The following is a 22727-nucleotide window of genomic DNA, read 5'->3' on the forward strand; positions in this document are numbered from 1 at the left end:
TCCAGCCCCCACCCGGGGGTGGGCGGGGCAGAGGGGGCGTGGCCACCCCACCCCCCCTCCCGCCCCGGGCACCCGGGGAAGGAGCAACCGGAGCGGCCGGGCCTCACCGGCCCCCGCACCCACGGGCACCCCACGTGCACCCCCGAGACCACATCCCCGAGCACCCCCCGTGTGCCCCCCTCGCCCACCCGCGACCTGACCCCCGCCCCATGGAGGCGCCCCCCGAGCCTCCGGCGAGGTCCCCCCCGGCCGCCGGGGTCCCCCACGCGGGACACGGTTACGAGACAGTGGCGCAGCGCTGCAGCGCGCGGCTCCTGCGGGCCGGCCAGGAGGGCAGGTGGGGCCGGGGGGGGGAAAGTGGGGGGGGCGGGGGGGAGGGGAGAGCTGTGCCACGCGTAGGGGTAGTGCCGTGGGGGGGATGTGCCGTGGCTACGGGGCCGTGGGGGGCAAGTGCTGGGGGGGTTGTAGTGTGTGTGTGGGTAATGCTGGAGGGGGACCGGGGGGGGGGCGTGCCACGAGTCGGGGTGGGGCCGGGGGGAGAAGCTGTGCCGTGGGGTTGCGACTTGGGGGAGCTGTGCCGTGGGTAGGGGGCCGTGGGGGGAGAGCGCTGGGGGGGGGGATGTGTGTGGGGGAGGAGGGTAGTGCTAGAGGGGGACTTGAGGGGGGCTGTGCCATGCGTGGGGTGGTGCCGTGGGGGTCCTGTGCCGAGGGGGTGCGGTTTATGGGGCCTGGGCCGTGGGTAAGGGGCCGTGGGGGGCAGGTACTGGGGAGGAGCGATTGGGGGGTGGGGCTGTGCCACCGGTGGGGGGCCGTGGGATCTGTGCCGTGGGAGCAAGTGCTGAGAGGGGAGGGCCTCACACATGTGTGTGCCCTGGTGTGCCCAGCATTGGACATGTGTGTGCCCTGGCGTGCCCAGCATCACACACGTGTGTGCCCTAGTGTGCCTTCCTTGCACACGTGTGTGCCTTGGCATGCCCAACCTTGCACACGTGTGTACACTGGCGTGCCTGGCCGCAGCCCTGACCTTGCCTGCTGCACCGCGGGGGCGGATTAGAGCAGGCAGGGAGCGGGCAGCGCTAATCCTGCTGCCTGCACCCTGCCTGTGCCCTGCCTGCAGCTGGTCCGGGGGGGTCACAGTGGGTACCAGCACCCTCTTGGGGTGGGGAGGCATCCCCAGGGCCTGCAGGCAGGGTGCCATCCCCGGGGGGCTGCAGGCAGGAGCTGTTTTGCTGCCTGCGTCCCGCAGGGCCTTGTTAGCCGGAGGGTAACGAAGCACTGTGGGCACCGACACCTGCGGGCACCCAGTGGGTGGTGGGTCCCGCGGCAGCGTATGCATGGCGTGGGCTGCTGGATGCAGCTGGAAGGGCGGGGGGCACCCGAGGGAGGGGGCAGCCCCTGAAGGGAGCGATGCAGCCCTTCCCCTGAAGAAAAGGGGGCACCCCAACAAAAGGGGGAGCACCCAGAGAAAGGAGGGGGACCCAAAACAAACACGGGCACCCAAAGGTAAAGCTGGGGGGGGGGCACCCAAAAGCAAGGATGGGTACCCAAGAAAACGGGGTGTGTCTGAAAAAAGGGGCAGAACCCCCAAAAAGGCACAGCAACCCAAAGGTAAAGCTGGGGGGAGGGCACCCAAGGCAAAGGGGTGCACCCAAAAGGAAGGATGGGCAGTCAAGAAAAAGGGGTGCACCCAAGAAAAGGATGGGCACCCAAAAAAAGGAAGGGCACCCAAGGCAAAGGGGTGCACCCAAAAGCAAGGGGCGGCACCCAAAAAAAGTAGAGGTATCCCAAAACCGATGGTGCACTCAAAATACCGGGGTGTACCCACAAATCGGGGGGGCACACTAGAAAAAAAGGGGCACCCAGAAAACGGGGGCGGCATCCAAGCCAGAGGAGAGCACCCAGAGAAAGGGGCCCCCCACATGTGAAGCCGGGGGGTCACCCAGGCAAGGGGAAGGCACCCAGACACGGGGAGCGCGCGCACGGTGCTTGCACACACGCGGGGCTGGCGCAGGGCGGGGCCGTGGGCGGGGCCATGGGGTCTGCCCCGCCCCCTGCCCCGCCTCGCTCCGGCGCTCAGCGCCATGGGCGAGGGGGAGCCCAGGTACCGGGTGGGGCGCGGGGGGAGTTACTGGGGAGGTAATGGGAGGTTACTGGGACGTGAGGAGGCAGCATTGGGGGGATACCGAGGGGTTACTGGGACGTGGAGGACAGCATTGGGGGGATACTGGGGGGTTACCGTGAAATGGAGGAGCAGGAGGGGGGGGGGTTACTGGGAGATGGGGGGACCGGAGTGTGGAGTTACTGGGAGATGGAGGAGGTAGGGTAGTGAGGAGGCGGCAGTGGAGGGGGGACTGGGAGGTTACTGGGGCCTAGGGGCGAAGCGGCGGGGGGGTACTGGGAGGTTATTGGGGGATGATGAGGCAGCACTGGGGAGTTACTGGGAGGTTCTTGAGGCATGGGGGGCTACTGAGTAGTGGGTGAGGGGTACTGGGGTGTTACTGGGGCACGGGGAGACAGCAGTGGGGGGTACTGGGGCATGGGGGGGGCACGGGGTAATGGTAAGGCAGCGTTGGGGAGTCCTGGGGGGGTTACTGGGAGGTGGAGGGGCAGCAGTGGGGGGGTACTGGGGGAATACTGAAGGATGACGAGGCAGCGGTGGGGGGTACTGGGAGGTGGAGGGGGAGCGGGGGGGGGGTGGTGATGGAGGCTCCTGGGGATGGGGGGGCTGTAATGGGGGGTTCCTGGAAGTTACTGGGGGACGTGGGGGAGCGGGGGGCAGGGAGAGGAGTGAGAGGGGGGGTCTCGCTGTGCGGCGGGGGGAGGGGGCGAGGGGTAGCGGGAGGGCACTGGGGATGCGGGCAGGGTTACTGGGAGGCGCTGGGGGCTGGTAGTGGGGCCGCTGGGCGGTGGCGGGGGGGTACTGGGAGGCGCTGGGGCAGGCTGGGAGCGGGGGGGGGGGGGCTGCGGCGGCCGGTCCCGGCTCTGGCTCCTCCTCCCGGGCAGCCTCGCCCCGGCCCCGCCCCTGCCCCGCCCTGCGCCGTGGCCGCTGCGGGCACCGGCACCGCAACGCGCCTCCCGCCCTGGGACCCCCCCCTGCCCCGGGACCCCCCCCGCCCCCCCGGCACCGGCCTGGCCAGCCCAGGTGGGGGTTCGCGGGAGGGGTCCCGGTGCCGCGGGGGGGGCGGCGTGGTACGGATGGGGGGGTCCCGGTGGGGGGCTCCCGCTGGCGGCAGGGGGGTCCCGGTGCCACCCCCTGTCCTGCAGCATGGCCGACTACCTGATCAGCGGGGGCACCGGCTACGTGCCCGAGGACGGGCTCACTGCCCAGCAGCTCTTCGCCACCTCCGATGGCCTCACCTACAAGTATGTGTGGACCCCCCCGACCCTTCCAGCACCCCCAGATACTCCAAACCTGGGGGGGCATCCCCCACCCCATCCCAGTGGGGTGCTCTCAGCCCAGCACCCAGCGTGGCTGGATGGGGCTGGGGCACCCTGGGCACTGTGGTCCCGGGGGTCCACTTGGGGTGCCCCCACCTCGGCCCTGTGGCCTTCGTGGGATCAGGGTCCCTGGGCACCATTGTCCCCAGGGGACCTCCCCTGGGATGTGGCACCCACCCCCTGCAGGGACTGTGTCACTTTGTGGGGGCTGGGGGACACGTGTCTGGGGGGTTGTGGTCTGCTGGGGAGGGGTCCCAGCCATGGTGCCCCCCCCTTCCCTTCATCTTCTCTGCAGTGACTTCCTCATCCTCCCTGGCTTCATCGACTTCACAGCAGATGAGGTGGTGAGTCCTGGCCGCCTTGGTCTGGGACCTCCCCAGGGTGATATCTCAGTGTCCCATCCCCATGGGGTGATGTCCCTGTTGTCCCCCCACAGGGTGATGCCCCCATGTCCCACCCCAGGGTGACATCCCTGTGCATTCCAGGGTAACAGCCCTGTGTGTGTGCGTGTTGGGGTGATGTCCCTGTCCCTCTTCACCAGGGTGATGTCCAGGTGTCCCCTCTTAGCATGATGTCCCCATGCCTCCCCCTGGGGTGATGGCAGGACGTGGTCTGGGATCACCATGGGGTTTTGGGGGTGTGGCAGGGGGGCTGCACCCTACAGCTCAGCAATGGCGGGGGGAGGGGGAACTTCTGGAACATCCATGGGCCCCCAGGGGGGAGGGACAGGGCCTGGGCAGGGCTGGGGGGCACAGGGGGTGGTCCCAGCCAGTGGGGTAGGGTGAGACTGGGAGGCAAGGGGCTCCCCCCACCCTGCTGACGGGGGCCAGAAGGGAGAAGGGTCTGTGCTCCCCCCAGGACCTGACCTCGGCGCTGACCCGCAAGATCACCCTGAAGACCCCCCTCATCTCCTCCCCCATGGACACAGTCACAGAGGCCGACATGGCCATCGCCATGGCTGTGAGTGGGGGACACCCGGGGGGCGCACCCTGGGGTGGAGGATGCCCAGTTCCACGTGGGTGCAGGGGGAGTTGGAGCCCTGGGGGTGGGGCAGGGGGGACATAGGGGCAGGGGAACTTGGGGGCTGCAGGCCCCGCACAGTGCGGGAGGAGGGCAACCCAGGAGGGTTGGAGGGAACATGGGTGCAGGGGGGAGGTGTACATTCCCACGATGGGAGTGTGTGTGGGTGCCCATACCCAGGTGGGTGCAGGCTCAGGGTGCCCACCCTACTGAGGGTCAGGTACCTACTGACCCCCTCCCTGTGCCCCCCACCCCAGCTGATGGGCGGCATTGGCATCATCCACCACAACTGCACCCCAGAGTTCCAGGCCAACGAGGTGCGCAAGGTGAAGGTAAGGGGGGTCCCCGCCACCATGGTGCCCCCCTGCCTGCTGCCCACTGCCCACAGCACTGCCCATGCCCCCTCCCCAGAAATTCGAGCAGGGCTTCATCACGGACCCGGTGGTGATGAGCCCCACACAGACGGTGGGGGACGTGTGGGAGGCCAAGCTGCGGCACGGCTTCTCAGGGATCCCCGTCACCCAGACGGGCAGGATGGGCAGCAAGCTGGAGGGCATTGTCACCTCCCGTGACATCGACTTCCTGGCCGAGAGGGACCACGGCACCCGGCTGGGCGAGGTGTGTGTGGGATGTTGGGGGGATGTGGGGCAGGGGGGTGGGATGGGTGGGATGCAGGGCAAGGATGTGGGACAAGGATGTGGAGCAAGGGTGGGATGCAGGACTGGGATGGGTAACAGGACTGGAGTGGGAGAAGGTGGGATGGAGAAGGTTGGAGGATGTTGGTGGGACATGGGGCAGGGGTAGGAGGTGGGTGGGAGAAGAGGGTGGGATGTGGGGCAGGGATGTGATGCAGGACTGGGATGGGGAACAGGACGAGTGGGAGAAGAGGGTGGGATGGAGGACAGGGGTGGAGGGGTGAGGAGCATTGGAGGACATTGGTGAGACATTGAGCAGGGGTGGGATGCAGAAAGAGGTGGGATGACGGGGGTGATGGGATGGGAACAGGGATGGGGTGGGATAGGAATGGATTGGAAGAAGGTGCAGGGACGGAGTGGAGTGGGATCAAGGATGGACTTGGACAGGATGCAGGGATGGGAGGGAGTGGGATGCAGGCCAAGGGTACAATGGGGTGAGACACGGGGATGGGATGGGACAGAGCTGGGGTAGGGTGAGGTGGGACACGGGGATGAGATGAGATGCGGGGAGGGGATGGGATGGAATGGGACAGGATGGGATGGGGCGAGGCGGGATGGGATGCAGCAGTGTAACACAGGGGTGGGATTAAGTGTGATAGGATGCAAGGATGGAATGCAGAGGTGGGATGGGATGAGGTGGAGTGGGATGCAGGGGTGGATAGCCTGGCCAAGGCCAGATGGCTGGGGTGGGAGCAGCCTGCAGTGGCCCCAGGGTCCTGCCAGCTCCCATGTGGGTGATGCTGGCCTCACAGGTAATGACGAAACGCAATGACTTGGTGGTGGCTCCTGCTGGCATCACCCTCAAAGAGGCCAATGAGATCCTGCAGCGCAGCAAGAAGGGTACCAACCCCACCACAGTGGGGCCCAGCACCCTGGCACCATCCTGGGGGTCACCTCTGTATCACTCATCCCTGGGGTCACCTCTGTTTCCCCAACCCTTGGGGTCACATCCACATCACTCATCCCTGGGGTTACCTCCACGTCATCAGTCCCTTGGGTCACCTTTGTGTTACCCCATCCTTTGGGTCACCTCCACGTCACCCCATTTCCATCCCTGGGGTCACTTCTGTGTCACCCCATCCCCATCTCTTGGGGTCACCTCTGCATGCCCCCATCCCTGGGGTCACCTCTGTGTCACCCCATTGGGGGGTCCCCCCTGTGCCCACCAGGGAAGCTGCCCATCGTCAATGACAGTGACGAGCTGGTGGCCATCATCGCCCGCACGGACCTGAAGAAGAACCGGGAGCACCCGCTGGCCTCCAAGGATGCCCGCAAGCAGCTGCTGTGCGGGGCAGCCATTGGCACCCGCGAGGATGACAAGTACCGCCTGGACCTGCTGGTGCAGGCCAGCGTCGACCTGGTGGTGCTGGTGGGTGGGGGGCTGCAAAGGGGACTGTGGGGGGCCCAGGGATGGGCACCCACCCTGCTGCACCCCACTCCTGCACCCAGCCCCATGGCATCCCAAATCCCTGCCCCAGGGCACCCCAAGTGCCCTCCCCAGAGCACCCCAATTCCCTTCCCAGCTCTCTAACCTCGGGCACCCCAAATCCTTGCCCTGCCCTGCACCCCAATTCCCTGCCCAGCTCCCCACCTCATGGCACCCCAAATCCTTGCCCCGTGACACCCGAGTTCTCTCCTTGCCTGGCTCCCCACTCCATGACACTCCAAATCCTTCTTTACCCCACAGCACCTCAGTGCTCTCCCTGCTTTGTACCCCACCACACGGCACCCCAAATCCCTGCCCTGCTTGCCACCCTATGGCACCCCAATACCCAGCTCCACAGCACCCCAATCCTCCATCTGCCCAGCTCCCTGCCCCACAGCACCCCAAATCCTTGCCCTGTGGCACCCCAGTCCTCCCCCTGCTCTGCACCTTAAACCTCTGCCCTGCTCCCCACCCTGTGGCACCCCAAATCCTCCCCCCAGGGCACCCCACACCCCTGCCCCCCATGCCATGTGTGAACCCCCTAACGCCGTCCCCCCCCATGCCGTGACCCCACATACAGTGTGTCCCCATACGGTGCCCCCCATGCCGTATCCCCTAGGACTCGTCCCAGGGGAATTCGATCTACCAGATCAGCATGATCCACTACATCAAGCAGAAATACCCCGACCTGCAGGTGATCGGGGGCAATGGTGAGCCAGGGCTGTGGGCACCCCACTGTGGAGGGTGGACAGGGGGCACAGGGGGCTGGAGTGCTGGGGGGTCAGCAGGGGAGGGTTGGGGGGTGGGGCGAGGATTTGGTGTGCTGTGGGGCAGAGGGCTGAGCAGGAGGAGGATTGGTGTGCTGTGGGGCTGGGTGTTGGGGTGCTGTGGGGTGGGGAGCTGGGCAGGGATTTGGGGTGCAGGGCAGGGGGAGGATTGAGGTGCTGTGAGGCAGGGAATAGGGGTACCGTGGGGGGGGGCCTGGGCAGGGAGAGGACTGGGGTGCTGTGGGGCTGAGTGCTGGGGTGCTGTGGGGCAAGGAATAGGAGTGCCATAGGGTAGGGGGCTGGACAGGGAGAGGATTGGGGTGTCGTGGGGCTGGGTATTGGGGTGCAGGAGCGGGGTGCCTCGGGGGGGTTGTCCTGTGGGGGAGCACCCCTCGCTGGCAGGTGCCTGATGTGGAGGGTGCCCTCTCGCCGGGGCGCAGTGGTGACAGCTGCCCAGGCCAAGAACCTGATTGACGCTGGCGTGGATGCCCTGCGGGTGGGCATGGGCTGTGGCTCCATCTGCATCACCCAGGAAGGTGCGTGGCGATGCACCGGTGACCCCCCCGGTGTGGTGACCCCCCGGCACGCCACGGCGCCACGGCGGGTGCTGACCCCTCTCCGGCAGTGATGGCGTGCGGGCGGCCACAGGGCACGGCAGTCTACAAGGTGGCTGAATATGCCCGGCGCTTCGGCGTGCCCGTCATCGCTGACGGCGGCATCCGCACCGTGGGGCATGTGGTGAAGGCGCTGGCGCTGGGGGCCTCCACCGGTGAGCAGGGGGGCACAGGGGGCACGGGCACCCAGCACCCATCCTGCTGTCACCCATGGGGGTCCCTGCTGTCACCCCAGCACCCATCCTGGTGCCACCCTGGGGAGGTCCCTGCTGTCACCCCGGCACTCATCCTGCTGCCACCCTGGGGAGGTCCCTGCTGTCACCGCAGCACCCATGTTGGTGCCAGCCAGGGGCTGTGACGGCCGTCCCCCTGCAGTGATGATGGGGTCCTTGCTGGCGGCCACCACGGAGGCACCGGGGGAGTTTTTCTTCTCGGAGGGTGTGCGGCTGAAGCAGTACCGGGGCATGGGTTCGTTGGACGCCATGGAGAAGAGCAGCAGCAGCCAGAAACGCTACTTCAGGTATGTCATGGAGCTGGGGGGGGGGGCACGGGGGGTCCCAGACACTCAGCCCTAACCCCCTTGCTCTGTGTCCCCCCCAACAGCGAGGGTGACAAGGTGAAGGTGGCGCAGGGGGTGTCGGGCTCTGTCCAGGACAAGGGCTCCATCCATAAATTTGTCCCGTATTTGATTGCGGGAATCCAGCACGGCTGCCAGGACATAGGGGCCAGAAGCCTCTCTGTGCTCCGGTGAGCTGGGGGTGGCATAGGGGACAAGGAAATGGGGGGTGGGGGGTGGGGGTGTCACCCTGCCCTGCTGACCCTGCCACCGCCCTCCACCAGGTCCATGATGTATTCGGGGGAGCTGAAGTTCGAGAAGAGGACCATGGCAGCTCAGATCGAGGGGGGGGTCCATGGGCTCCACTCGTAAGTGGGGGATTGGGGGGAGCACAGCGGTACAGGGGGGCATGGGGATGCTGCGGCAGGCACCACGTCAGATCTGGCTCGTGTGCCCTTCCCCAGGGCATGGGGCAGGGGACAGGCACCCAGTTACACCAGTGCCAGGGATGGAGGGGCACCCAGTCACCACAGTGCTGGGTATGATGGGGGGGCACCCAGCCAGTTTGGGGTATGGGAGGTTCCCAGGCCTGCCTTTGCCCAGGTACTGGGGGGGGCAGGTCCCTCCTTGCCCCAGCACTGGGTGTTGGGGGTCCCCGGCCCCCCCTTACCTCAGCACTGGGTGTGGGCTGGTGTGGCCGCACTGGGGGCTGTAGGAACCGATTGGATGGACCCTCAGCCGAGCCCCCTTCGGCTGTGGGTCACCCCCTATGCTGTGCCACTGTGGGAACACACTGGTACTGGGGGTGCTGGTCCAGACTGGGACTAGGGGAGCAGCCTGGGGGGATGGGGAGCCTGAGGCACATGACAGGGTCCAGGACACAGGGGTTCCAGGCAGAGTGTGGGGGCTGTGTGTGGGGGTGTTTCACCCAGGGGTAACCCGCAGCTGGGAGTCAGTGCTGTGGCCCCCCGCCCCAGTGACAGTCAGGGTGCAGAGTGGCTGCGGCAGTTGTTTTAATTCACCCCGTGGGGTGCCCCAGAGTAAGGATGAGCATCCACAGCCACCCCAGCCCTGCCTGGCACGTCCCCCCCTCCCACCTTGGTGACACCCCCTTGCACTGGGGGCTTCTTCTCCGGGCCCCCCCGGGATGCTGCAGCACCTTTGGGGTCCAAGGGGAGGCAAGGCTTGCACAAGGGGGTGTGGTTTGTGCACGGGAGCAAGGCTTCTGGTAGCCACCAGAGCTGGCTGGCTGGCCACTGGGTGGCCAGTTGGGTGGTGGCTCATGGCCAGTTGCTGGTTGGTCAGCCTGTGGGGCTGCTGGTTGCTTGGCTGGGATACTGGTTGGCTGGCCAGGATGCTGGTTGGCTGTGGTTGGTTGTCTCATTGGCCAAGATGCTGGTTGAGGTGCTGGTTGGCTGGCCAGGCTGCTGTTTGTTGGTGATCGGCCAGCTGGTTGGCTGGGTGCTGGTTGAGGTGCTGGTTGGCTGTGAGTGGCCAGCTGGTTGGTTGGCTGGGTGCTGGTTGAGGTGCTGGTTGGCTGTGGTTGATCAGCTGGTTGAGGTGCTGGTTGGTTGGGTGGCTGCTTCTTTGGCCGGGATATTGGCCAGTTTGCCCAGAGGCTGGCTGGCTTGGTGGTGGTCGGGATGCTGGCTGGCTGGCTGGTCGGCTGGCCAGGATGCTGGCTGGCCAGTTGACCACCTTGGCCATGTTCTCCATGAGCCATGACCAGACAAGGTTGGGTAGGCTCGAGCAACCATGGCATTGCTGATGTCTTCAGGGTGAAGCCGGGCAGTGGCTCAGGGCAGCATGTCCTCGCCGGCAGCCGTGGGGTTGCAGCACCTACCCAGTGTCCACCTCAGCATGGACTGAGCTGGGGTGCTGGTGCTGGGCGGCTTGATGAGAGTGTGGTGCCGGTGCTGGATGGCTCGGTTGGAGCACAGTGCCGGTGCCAGGAGTCCAGTGCTGGTGGCCAGCCAGCCTCATTGGAGTGCATTACTGGTGCCAGGTAGCTTGGTCATGGTATGGTGCCAGCGCCAGCCTGGCTTGGTCGGAGCACAGTGCTGGTGCTGGGTGGTGCCGGTGCCAGGAGGCTCTGCCAGAGCGTGGTACTGGAGCCTGGTGACTTGGTCAGCTTGTGATGCCAGATGGTGCCAGGGCCAGATGGTGCCGGTACCAGGAGCCTTGGGCAAGTGCAGTGCTGGTGCCAGGTCACCAGGTTGGAGCATGGTGCTGATGTCCAGCTGGATCACGGTGCCGGTGCCAGATGGCTTGGCGCAGCACATGGTGCCGGTGCCAGGTAGTGCTGGTTCTGGGACACTCAGCTGAGCATGGTGCAGCAGCTGGTCACAGGGTCAGACCAGGGTGCTGATGTCCAGATGGATCATGGTGCCAGTGCTAGGTGGCTTGGCTGGATTGTGGTGCTGGTGCATCCGGGTGGGGGGCCAGGGGGATCGCCGTGCCATGTGCCGGGCCAGGGTGACCTTGTAACCTTCTCTCTCTTTCCTGCCCATGCCGCTGCCATAGCTTTACAGTTCTGCCACGTAAGTACCAGCTAGCACCCCACTCCCACCGGGGCTGCGAGGTGATGGGGGAGGGGGGGCAGGCAGGGGGGGCTGCCATTGATGGGGGACCTGCAGCCCCCCAGTGGAGATAGTGGGGTGGCTCAGGGTGCTGGGGGGGCACCTCTCCATTTACCAGCCAGGATCTGACGTGGTGCCGGTGCAGTGGGGGGGAGGGGTGGGGCAACCGTGAGGTCTGGGGGCCCAGGCCCCCGCCCCACTGCTCATCCCCCACTTCTACCCCACAGTTACGAGAAGCGGCTGTACTGAGGAGGGGGCACGCGCTGGCCCCCCCCGCCCAGAGCTGGCTGGTCTCCCCGCGGCCCCTCGTCACCACCGCCGCTAGTGCCACGCTGGGATGTCGCTGGGGCTGGCTTTGCACTACGGGCTGGACCCCTGGCCAGCCCCTGCCGCTGGCACCCCCCAGCCATAGGGCTGTCAGGGCCCCCCTGCCTGCCCCCCCGGCACCTACCTGGGACCACAGGACTTTTGTGTGGGCCCTGGGGTGCTGCACCCCTCAGGTGGGTAGGGCATGGCACCTGCTGCTTGCCCTCCGCCATGACCCTACTTTGCCCCTACAGGGGGGGCAGGGGAAGGGACTGCCCCCCGCCCCCCCCGCCTCCCATCAGGACTCCCTGCCAGTGCAGAGGGGGCTGCCCCTTTTCCCCTTCAGCTTGGGGTCACTGCAGGGGCAGCAGCAGCCCCCTGCACCTGGGGGAGCCTCCCATCCCCCCGGCCCCCCTGGCAGGCTGGAGGGGGGGGCACCAGGGCCGACACCGTGCTGTATCCAGGTATTAATAAAGTAATGGAGCATCCAGTGCTGCCACTGCCTGTCTCCCTGCCTGTGCAGGCAGCACCGGGGGCAGGCAGCACCGTGGCACATGTTGGCATAGCACAGCATGGGGTAGCACACCATGGCACATGTTTGCATGCCATGGCACAGCCTTACACACGCTGGGGATAGCGTGGTCACCTTGGGCACAGCATTGTGCACTGGCCTGGTCTTGCACGCTGTGACACAGGTTTGCACACCAGGGGCACGAGGTAGCACGCCCTGGCACGGCCTTGAATACCGTGGGACAGGTTTGCATACCACAGGCACAGCCTTTGCACACTGTGGCATGGCATTGCACCCTGTGGCACAGGTGTGCACACTGTGGGCATGTCCTTGCACGCTGGCGCAGCCTTGCCCACCATGTCACAGCCTTGCACACCATGCCATGGCCTTGTGCACTGTGGGTAAGGCTTAGCACACCGTAGCACAGGTTTGCACACCGTGGCATGGCCTTGCACACCATGGCACAGCTTTGCACACCATGGCACGGGTTTACACACTGTTGGCATGTCCTTGCACACAATGGCATGGTCTTGCATGCCATGTCATGGCTTTGTACACCGTGGGCACAGCCTTACACACCATGGCACAGGTTTGCACACCATGGACATGACCTTGTGCACCATGGCACACCTTCGCACCCTTGGCACAGCTCTGACCCTGGCACCGCAGCAGCCAGCCGTGGTGCCCTGTGGCCTGGTGGTCTCACATGGGCTGGTAGTGCCACTCCGTCTGTTCGTCCTGGGGTGGGATGCCCCCTGCTAGAGCCTGGCCTTGGTGGGAGGGGGGCCCTCCAGTGAGCGCAGGAAGGCGAGCAGGGTGCGGCAGTACTCGGCGGGGTGCTGGCGCAGGTGGGCGGCATGGCGGGAGTGTGGCCAGCCCCAGGCATGGGCACGGATGCCCTGTGCCCGCCAGCCCTGCAGCAGCGCCCGCAGCACTGCTGGCTGGCTTAGCCCATCATCCAGGCAGTAGAAGAGGAGGAGGGGGCAGCGCAGGGGGGGGCTGGCGAAAGCACCTCGTGCCCGCTCAAACTCCTGCCCCCCCCAGCACCCCAGCACCCTCAGGTACAGCCAGGCACCAGCACGCACCAGGGCCCGCAGGGACGGCGTGCCCACTGTGCCAGCGATGCCTGTGGGGAGAGAGCTGTGTCAGTGCCAGTGGGGGTCCTCGGTGGCACCTGCAGTGGGTATTTCCCCCCCCAAGCCACACTCACCCTGCGCCATGTCCCCGAAGCCACCAGTCACCAGGCTGTCATAGATGATGCCGCGGAAGCGCGGTGCCAGGCGTTGGCACTGCTGGGGCTGGTGGTGGAGGAGCAGCAGCACCTGGGCAAAGGTGTAGGCACCGGCAGAGATGGCGTGCACCAGCAGCGGGCGGGTGGCCAGGCCACAGCCACCACTGCCACCAGCACCACCGTTGCCACCAGCACCACACCCGTCACCATCGCTGCCACCACCACCAATGCCACCATCTCCACTGTGGTCCAGCAGCCGCAGAAGCTGCCCTGCCAGGCGCTGCCCTTGCCATGGCCACAGGATGTGGCACACCGTTGTCCCCACCACCAGCACGTCCATGCCATGGCGCAGGTAGAGCGCCAGATACCGTGCCAGCCCCCGTGCCCGTGCCCCCAGCCAAGGCAGCAGCAGCAGCAGCGGTCTGCCGGGCGGGGCTGGAGGGGACCCCTCAATGGCACTGTGGTAGAGGTGGATGGTGCCCGAGAAGGATGTCACCGTGACAGGGGGCAGTGGTGGGGAGGCACAATGCAGCCCCACGTCCTCCCTGGGGGAGACAGGGCAGGCGGTGGGCATCAGGGGGACACCTCCAAATGTGGGTCACCCCCCCAAACGTGGGACACCCCCCCAAAGTGGGGCAACACCCCCCAAACGGGGGACACCCCCCCCCCCAGACAGAAGACCCTGCAGTCTTGCCAGGTAACACCCGCACCCTGGGGGGATGGGGCAGGGGGGTCCTGTCCTGCTGCCCCCCTCTGTAGGGTCGTCTCCCCTCCACGTGCTGCCCCAGGATGGGCTGGGACCTCCCCCCCCCCCCACGGGATCCCTGCACCGTGAGGACGTTTGAATGTCCCATGTCCCACAGACACTTGGGGACACCCTGCCCACCTTGTGCCCTCCTCCGTGTGCCCCAGACCCGCTCCCCCCTCCCCCTGGCCTGGGGACCGCGCACCCCCACCCTGGCATCTCCCCCCACCCTGGGGGCACTGGGCACGGGCTGAGCCCCTGCGGAGACATCGGGGCGCTCAGGTCCCTGCAGCTCCCGCCAGACACACACACGTCACCCCCGTGTCCCCTCCCCATGCTCACCCGGTGTCACTGGCTGTGCCAGGGGGGTCCGGCAGCATCAGAGGGTCCGGCTCTGTGAGGGGGTCTGGCTGTGGTGGGGGGTCCAGTGTGCCAGGGGGGTCCGGTGTGCCGGGGGGGTCCAGCAGTGCTGTGGTGCTCTGCCTGTGCCTGGGGGTCCGGCAGTGCGGAGGCATCTGGCTGAGCTGGAGGAGTCCAGTTGTGCCAGCGTCCAGCGGTGCCGGTGCAGGTGCCAGTGCGGGTGCGGGTGCTGGTCCGGGTGCCGGTCCGGTGCCGGTGCGGGTGCGGGTGCGGGTGCCGGGACACAGCAGGCAGATGCTGGCAGACGCCGGGATTAGGCCAGGCCGCGGTTACAAAACGCCTTACACAACGCCAGCGGGCACTGCGCCACCGCCGGTGGCATGGGGACAGGCCCCCGTGGTCCCCCACGGCTCCCCGTGCCCCTCTGCTATGTCAACCCCGCTATCTGGTCCTGGGGGATGGTGGCGACCTGGTGACAACTGCCATGCCCCCTCCCCAGCATATCCGCCGTACCCCCGCCCCCCCCGCCGGAGACAGACAAACACCCCTCCCCCCCTGCCCTCCCCCAGGAGCCACCGTGGTCCCCAGTGCCTCCCTCTGGCATGCTGATGAGGGGCTGGGGGGGGCAATGAGGGTGTAACAGGGGTGTGTAAGGGGTGTACAATGGACCGGGTTCCACACTGCCCAAGCACCTCGGGGAAACCCCACCCCCACCCTGGAGCCGGAGCTTTGGGGTCCCAACTCGAGCAAAGGAGCTCGCATGGTGGCACACATGGCACATGCAGTGGCACAGATGGGGGCACACACAGTGGAACAGGTGGTGGCAATGGGCACTGGCATGCATGGTGCCACACTTGATGGCACACACGGTGGCACAGGTGGTGGCATGGGTACCAGCACACATGGTGGCACACTTGGTGGTGTACATGCTGCCCCCGTGGCAGGGCTGCCTACAATCAGACAGGGCAGAGGTGACCCAAGTGGGTGTCCCCATCCCTCTGCCAGCCCCTCCAGCATTGGCAGCTCCCAGCGTGCCATGCCGTGGCCTGGATGGCAGTGGCGGCTCACCCGAGCGTGCAGTGTGCACCGTGCAGAGCTGCTGACCCACTTCCCTGCTTCCTGCCCGCAGGGCCATCGAGCGGCTGTGCCCATCCCAGCACCTCTGCATCCCCCCCCCCCCCCCTCGTGCCTCTGTCCCCCCTCCTGGCTCTGCCCCATGTTACCCACCCCTGGGGGGCTGCTGGCATGGCCTTGTCACACAGCCAGGTCTTGGGGCTGCCGATGGGGCACAGGCTGCGGTCACCCTAAGCATGAGGGGTACAGTGAGTGCACGCAGCGAGTGTGTGCAGCTCATATGCGCAGTGTGCGTGTGCCCACAGCATGTGCATGCAGTGTGTGCAGGGAGTGCAGTGCATGCCTGCAGTGAGGGTGTGCATTCAGTGAGCGTGCACAGGGCATGCCTGCAGTGACTGTGAGCAGTGTGTGCATGCACTGAGTGTGCATGATGCATATCTGCAGTGTGGTGTGGTGTGCAGTGAATGTGTGCAGCATAGGCCTGCAGTGTGTGTGCAGTGAGTGTGCACAGTGTGTGCCTGCAGCGCCTGCAGTGAGTGTGCACAGCATGTGCATAAAATGGTGCATGCACCGTACATGGGCAGCGTGCAGTGCGTCACGCAGTGCGTGGGATGTGCAGGGAGTGTGGGCTGTGCACAGTGTGGACGTGCGGTGAGTGAGTGTTGTGTGGGCAGGGTGTGAGCAGTGCGTGTGTGAGCAGTGTGCAAGCAGTGTGTGAGCAGTGCAAGCAATGTCCACACAGTGCAAGTGTGAGCACTGTGCCTGTGCAGTGTGTGCGCAGTGTGCCCATGTGCAGTGCATGTCCGTGCAATGTGTGGAAGCCGCGTGAGCAGCGTGTGCTCTGTGTCTGTGTGGTGTGTGCAATCTCTGTGCGATGCGAGCAGTGTGCAATGTCTGCATGCAATGTGCAGTGTGTGCAGGCAGTGTGCGCAGTGTGAGCAGTGTGTGCATTGTGAGCAGCGTGTGCAAACTGAGCGCTGTGTGCAGTGGGAGCAGCGTGAGCAGTGGAAGCAGTGGGAGCAGTGTTTCCATGCCACGTGCAGTGGGAGCAGTGTCCGTGTGCCAGTGGGAACGAGCCGGTCCGGGCCGAGCCGAGCCGGGCGGCTCCCGGTGCCCGCGGCCGTCGCGGCAGGGCCGGGGGCGGAGGAGGAGGAGGAGGGGGGAGGTTTGGAGAGGAGGGGGGTGTGGAGAGGAGGAGGAGGAGGGGGGGTGCAGCCCGCGCCCGCCCCGCCCGCCGCTGCTCTGCCGCTGCCGGTGCTGCCGGTGCTGCCGGAGGTGCCGGTGCCGCGGAGCGGGGCCGGGCCGGGGCCAGAGCCGCGGCGGAGGCCGGTGGGTGCGGGCGGGGCCGGGCGGGGGGGGCCGATCCCAGGGGACTGGGGGTGCCGGGGTGCCCGGGGTGCTGGCGTGCATGGTGCTGGGGTGTCCAGGGTGCCCGGTGAGAGAGTGCTCGGGGTGCTGGGGTGCAGGGGGCTGGAGTGCCCGGGGTGCTCAGTGCGGGGGTGCTGGGTTGCGGTGTGCGGAGGTGCCCTGTGCGGAGGTGCTGGGGTGCAGGGTGCAGGGGTGCACGGGGTGCTCAGTGCGGGGGTGCTGGGTTGCGGTGTGCGGAGGTGCCCTGTGCGGAGGTGCTGGGGTGCAGGGTGCTGAGGTGCCTGGGATGCTGGGTGCTGGGGTGCCCGGGGTTCCTGGTGCTGGGGTGCAAGATGCTGTGATGCCTGGGGTGCTGGGGTGCAGATTGCTTGGGTACCCGAGGTGCCTGGTGTGTGGGTGCAGGCTGTTGGGGTGCTGGGTGGTGGAGTGCTCACGTTGCACGTTGCAGGGGTGTGCAGGGTGGAGGGTTGTTGGGCTACCAGGGTGCAGGGGCACAGGGATGCTGGGGTGCCGGGGTCCTGGCTGCCTGGAGTGGTGGGGTGCTGGTGAGCAGGGGGCTCAGGTGCGCTTAGGAGGTGCTGGGGCAGCGGGGCTGTGTGGGACCCAAGTGTGCCAGGTGTGCAAGTGGGTGTAGCAGAGCTGGGGGCGAGTGTGTGAGTGTGTGTGTGCATCCCATGCTGAAGCGGCAGCACTTCGGGCTGAGGCGAGCAGTGCGCACACACAGAGCCCCCATCACACCCCCACGCAGGCTGGCTCATGCACACGTGCTCACACACGATGTCATGCACACCCACGCCTGCACACCCGCACACGCTCACTGTGCTGGGCAGGTGGGGGAACAGGTGGGAGGTGTGCAGGGGTGTGCACAGCTGGGGTGTGCAAAGGGGGTGTGCACAGTCGGGGTGTGCACAGTCGGGGTGTGCAAGGGGGTGTGTGCAGCTGGGGTGTACATACAGGTGTGCAAGGGGTGTGTGCACAGCTGGGGTGTGCACGGGGGTGTGCACAGGTGTGTGCACAGGGATATGCATGGTCTGGGCTCTGTGCGTGTGCATGGCCAGGCTGGCTCAGGGTCATGCGATGCCGCGTGCATGGGAGGTGCTGCGCTTCCCCCACCACATGCATGTGCACACCTGGGGGAAGTGGTGTGGGGGAGGGGGTCACCCATGGGTGCCATGCTGGGGTGCGTGTTGAGTTTGACCCAGCATGCAACACCCGGGGGACCAGCACCAAGGAGGGCAGCGGGGTGCTGGGGGCTGGGGGGCAGCCCCTGTGCTGGCAGTGCTGGGGTGCGTTGGCAGCAGTGGGTGGCAGAAATGACAGGTCCCCGTGTGCCCCGTGAGCCCCTGTCACATCGCATCCATCCCTGCTGCGCTGCCACTGCTCTGATGTGCCCCAATGTGACACCGTGGAGACAGGCTTTGTCACAAAGATTAGGGCCCTGGCACCAGGTTGGGAGGGCACTCCACTCCCTCGGGTGGCCCCAGCTTAGGGGACAAGCCCCCCCTTCAGCAGCCTGAGGGTGGGGGCCTGCTCCATGTGCCCCCTGTCCCCCTGTGCCACCGCATGCCCTGGGGGTGGCAGGAGCATGGCGGGACAAGAGTGGCGGGACAAGCCATGATGCCCCCCTCCCCAGTGCCCACGCTGCCTGCCCTACCCTCAGCCCCGGGGGGTGGCGGGTGCTGGGGCCACCCACGCCGGGCAGTGCTCTGCCTGGGGGGGACCTGAGCCACGGGGTGTCGGTGGGACCCAGTGCGCCCTGTTCTGCCCGATCTGGTTTGGGCAGGGGCTGCTGGCGCAGGCAGGGCATGGCGCGGGCAGGCTGCCTGTCCCCAGGGATGCTCCTGTCCCCATCCTGCCTTGCCGGTGTCCCCAGACATGGCCCCCCAGCAGAGCCACGCCAGCTGCCGTTGACATGGGCATGTCACCATCCTGCAGGGGACACCAGGGCTGGAATGGTGCCGTGGGGCTGTATCGGTGCTTTGAGGCTGGCTGAGCTCCATGGTGCCTTGGGGCTGGGTGTGCTGTGGGGTTGCCTGTGCTGTGGGGCTGGCTGTGTGCCGTGGGGCTGGCTGGGTTGTCCTGCGGCTGGCTGGCTGAGCTGTGGGGTGTGCCGTGTGCCGTGGGGCTGGCTGTGCTGCGGGGCTGGCTGTGCTGTGGGGTGTGCCATGTGCCATGGCGTGTGCCATGTGCTGTGGGGCTGGCTGTGCACCATGTGCTGGGTATGATGTTGGTGCTGGTGTAACTGTGCCCTCTGCCCTTCTTCACAGCGCTGCTCCCACCGTGCCACTGTCCCAGATGTCCCCCATGGGGCTGGGGGCAGCCCCTCACCTGCTGCTGGCCCTGCTGTGCCTGGCCCCCCTCACTGCTGCCCCGCCGCCCCCCACAGCACCCACCAGCCTCCCAGGACCCCCGGGGACAGCACCGGGACCCCCAGCACCCCGCAGTGAAGCCCCTGTCCTCTCCCTCAACCTTGGCCTCAACTTCAAGATCAAGGTGCGAAGCCAGGGCAACCCCCGCCCCGCTGCCCCCTCTGCCCCCCCAGCACCCCCCTATCCACTGCCCCCTGGCACTACTGGGACCCCTGTGCCCCCGACCCTGCTGCCATCAGGCTTGGGCTGGCCTGACTCCAGGGATGAGCCGGGCTCTGGGGTCCCCCCGGAGGAAGTGGGGGGGTGGGGGGGCCCTCCTCTCCGTGCCAGCACAACCCCCCCGGCATCCCTGGCTGGGGAGCAGGACAAGGAGCTGGAGCTGGACATCGCCATTGACCTGACGGCAGGGCTGGAGCCTGAAGTGGGGCCAGGGGGTGCCGTGCCCCCCACCAGCCTCCTGTGGGCCCACCCCAGCCCCCGCCGCCCCATCCCGCTCATCCCTGGCATCAAGGCCGGCATCTCAGAGCTGGCCAGCAAACTCAGTGCTGCTGGTGAGTGCCACAGCTGAGGTGGGCTGGGGTCCCCCGGCATGGCCCCCCCATACTGAGGGAGCCCGAAACGTGTCTGTCCTCCCCTCAGGGTTTCTGGTGCCCACGGCGCCCTCCAGGGTCGGCCACGAGGTGCCGGGGGGCAACGGGTCCCAAGAGCAGGATCAGGCTGGCAGCGGTGCTGAGCCAGGTGAGGGGGGGTCCTGGGGGAGGTGGGGGGATCCTGACACTCCCACAGTGGCTGGTGTGATGGGGGGGGGGGGGGGGGCTTGGGGAGCCTGTGGGTGTGCATGACACGGTGGGGCACAGGAGGGAAAACGGGGGTGCTAAGCATGCGTGGGGCATGAGTGATGTGGGGTGCACATGGAGGGGAGTGGTGCACATGCTGCCCTCCCACCCTGACCCCTCTCCTCCCCTACAGCCCACCCCCCTGGCCGCCAGCCCCCCCGGGGCACTGTGCCCCCCTCGGCCGCCGCCTCTGCCTGCACCCAGGGCTCCACCTGCGGCTCAGGGGGACCAGATCCCCAGGGTGCCCCCACCACTCCCCTCTCCTGGCCCCCCCACTTCGTGGCCCTGCAGACCAGCTGGTCCGTGGCCACCGCCACCTGGGGCCCGGCCTGGGAGGCCCACATCTACGGGATCGGATGCCTTTTCGCTCTACTGGGACTACTGGGAATCGTGGTGCTACTGGGGGGTCCCTGCAGTCGGCCACCTGCTGCCCGGCTGCTGGGGGGGCTGTTGGCAGCAGCGGGGGCTGCCCGCGCCTTCCCCCTCTTCTTCGACGCCTACGAGCAGCACGGCCGCCTGCCCCCCACCGCTGCGCGCCTCCTCTTCGAGCTGCCTTTCCCATGCCTGGGCTGGGGGCTGGTGCTGGCCCTGCGCTTCCCCTCTCGCTGCCGGACCCCCGCCGTGGTGGCGCTGGGAGTGCTGCACGTGGCGGGGGTGCTGGGCACCGTGCTGGCAGTGGCGATGCTGGGCCGGCTGCCGGGGCTGCTGCTGCTGCCGCGGGGGCTCTTTGCTGGCCTGGTGGCTGCCCTGACCCTATGGGTGCTGCCCTGCTGTGGGGGTGGGGGGCGGGGGGGGGGAGCCCAGGGCAAGGTGCGGGGGGCTGGGGGGCTGGGGGCGGGGGTGGCAGTGGGGGTGGCAGCACTGGGGGCCGTGCTGAGCGCGGGGCTGCAGGTTTTTGGGGCGCTGCAGGTGCTGGGCTGGGGGGGGCCACCCCCTCCCGGGCCCTGGGTGTGGTGGGGGCTGCAGCTGGGCTGTCGCCTCGCCGAGGCCACCATGGGGCTGCCCCTGGCTGTGCTGGCACTGGTGGTGGCCCCTCCTCCCCGGCAGTCCCCTGCTGAGCCCCCCAACGGCTGTGCCCTGAGGCCGCGGGGGGACACGGAGGCGCTGCCGCTCTGTGGGGACCACCCTGAGCCCCCTGAGGCCGACGGGGACCCCACAGCCGGCTACCGGCCCCCCTCGCCCATTGACCTGCGCCGCAGCATTGATGAGGCGCTGGGAGCACGGCCCGGAATCTTCCGTCACGGCACCGTGGCAGGGATCAGCGTCATTGGCACAGTGGGAATCGGCACCGATGGCACGGCAGGGAGCAGTGCCACCAGCATGGCTGGGATCGGCACAACAGGCTTGCCAGGGATCGGCACCACCAGCACGGCAGGGCTCAGCACAACTGCGACACCAAGTCTTGGCACAACCAGCACAGAAGGGCTCACCACAACCAGCGTAACAGGGCTCTGCACAGCTGGCACGCCAGGGATGGGCACCGCTAGCATGGCAGGGATTAGTGCAACCAATGCATCAGGGTTCGGCACAACCACAACACTGAGTCCTAATACAACCAGCACAGCAGGGTGTACCACAACTGGCACACCTGGGCTCAGCACCACCAGCACCCTGGAGCTCAGCACCACCAGCACACCAAGCCTCGGCACAGACAGCACACCCGCGCTTAGCACTACCACCGTGCCGGGGCCCAGTGCAGCCGGCACAGCGGGTCTTGGCACAACGGCTACACCAGATCTCAGTACAACCAGCACATCGGGTCTCGGCACCGCCAGCACACGGGAGCCCAGCACCACCAGCACACCGGGGCTCACCCCTGCAGGCCGCCCCCGGCCCCTGCAGCGTGCAGCCTCCTTGGGGGGGTGGTCTGTGATGTCCCCGGGGGCACGGGGGCGGCGAGGTGGTGGCAGCCCCTCGGCCCAGGGACTGTCCCAGGGGGGGCTGGCGGCGGTGCCAGACCCCAGCCCTACTCGGCGGGGTCCCCCCCGGGCAGCCCCTGTGCTGCGGCCCTCCCAGAGCTGGGCAGGGGGCAGCCCCTGCCCCCCCCCAGCCCCCCGGCCCCAGGGGGGACACCCTGGTGGGGGGGTCCCTGCAGCCGGGGGCGTCCCTGAGCGCCCCGGTGACTCCAGCTCCAACCGCCACAGCCTGGGCAGCGACACCATAGACTTGTAGGACACGGGGTGTCCCCCAGCATCCCTACGGCTGCCATGGAGCCCCAGCGAGGCCAGCAGTGCCCCAGGGAGAGCAGCGCAGAGCCCAGCTTGGCCCACCCAGCACGCTGCCTCCGGGACCCTCCGCCCCCAACTGACCAGGGGACCCCCCAGAGTCAGTGATGCCCAGGAGACACCGAGGACCCTCAGATGCCTGCAGTCCCCAGAGACCCCCAGCTGCCCCCCGAGTCCCTGTGACCCCCAAGTACGGGTGAGAACTTGGGGGGACACCCCCCCAGCTCCCTGAGACCCCCAGCTCCCTGAAACTCCCAAGTACGGGTGACAACCTGGGGACACCCCAGAGTCCCTCAGACCCCCCTGGTCCCTGGGACCCCCTACATACGGGTAACAACTTGGGGACCTCCCATGTCCTTGAGACCCTCAAATACAGGTGGCAACCTGGTGCCCCCCCATCTGCCCTGCAAGTCCCCGAGACCCTCAAATACAGGTGAAAATCTGGGGACCCCCTCCCCCCCCAGGTCGCTGAGCCCCCCTAGTCCCCAGTCTCCCCCCTGCCATGCCCTGAAGCCCCCCCAGTCCCATGCCAGACTCCCAAAGTGCCCCACAGATCTCCCATCCCCCCTCCATGGCCTGGGGACCCCCCGCAGCCCCACACCACATC

The 22727-nt window shown here is 67.4% G+C and overlaps 3 protein-coding genes across 4 annotated transcripts; 2 read left to right on the forward strand and 1 right to left on the reverse strand.

Moving 5' to 3' along the window:
• The first annotated feature begins 75 nt into the window (after positions 1-75).
• IMPDH1 (inosine monophosphate dehydrogenase 1) lies at positions 76-11891 on the forward strand. Of its 2 annotated transcripts, XM_080393883.1 has the most exons (16): positions 76-337; positions 3265-3363; positions 3734-3782; positions 4297-4398; positions 4716-4790; positions 4870-5076; positions 5906-5993; positions 6323-6522; positions 7199-7289; positions 7787-7882; positions 7972-8115; positions 8336-8480; positions 8564-8707; positions 8801-8884; positions 11040-11056; positions 11323-11891. In XM_080393883.1, the coding sequence occupies exons 1-16, from the start codon at positions 210-212 to the stop codon at positions 11418-11420; spliced, it is 1767 nt and encodes a 588-aa protein (XP_080250009.1). In that variant the 5' UTR covers positions 76-209; the 3' UTR covers positions 11421-11891. The 2 variants fall into 2 exon arrangements, with proteins under 2 accessions (XP_080250009.1, XP_080250010.1); XM_080393884.1 differs by lacking the exon at positions 11040-11056.
• Positions 11892-12039: 148 nt separating this feature from the next.
• LOC308066507 (uncharacterized protein) lies at positions 12040-14927 on the reverse strand. The gene is made up of 3 exons (XM_080393889.1): positions 14231-14927; positions 13123-13688; positions 12040-13038 (listed from the first exon to the last, which is right to left on the reverse strand). Exons 1-3 carry the CDS (start codon positions 14401-14403, stop codon positions 12671-12673), a joined length of 1107 nt encoding a protein of 368 aa, XP_080250015.1. The 5' UTR covers positions 14404-14927; the 3' UTR covers positions 12040-12670.
• A 1013-nt stretch (positions 14928-15940) lies between these two features.
• Positions 15941-22695, forward strand: PRRT4 (proline rich transmembrane protein 4). The gene is made up of 4 exons (XM_080393874.1): positions 15941-16651; positions 18958-19610; positions 19699-19797; positions 20029-22695. The coding sequence occupies exons 1-4, from the start codon at positions 16197-16199 to the stop codon at positions 22065-22067; spliced, it is 3246 nt and encodes a 1081-aa protein (XP_080250000.1). The 5' UTR covers positions 15941-16196; the 3' UTR covers positions 22068-22695.
• Positions 22696-22727: the final 32 nt, after the last annotated feature.

Source organism: Falco punctatus, assembly GCF_963210335.1.
Source record: "Falco punctatus genome assembly, chromosome: 6".
In the NCBI taxonomy this organism is placed as follows: domain Eukaryota; kingdom Metazoa; phylum Chordata; class Aves; order Falconiformes; family Falconidae; genus Falco; species Falco punctatus.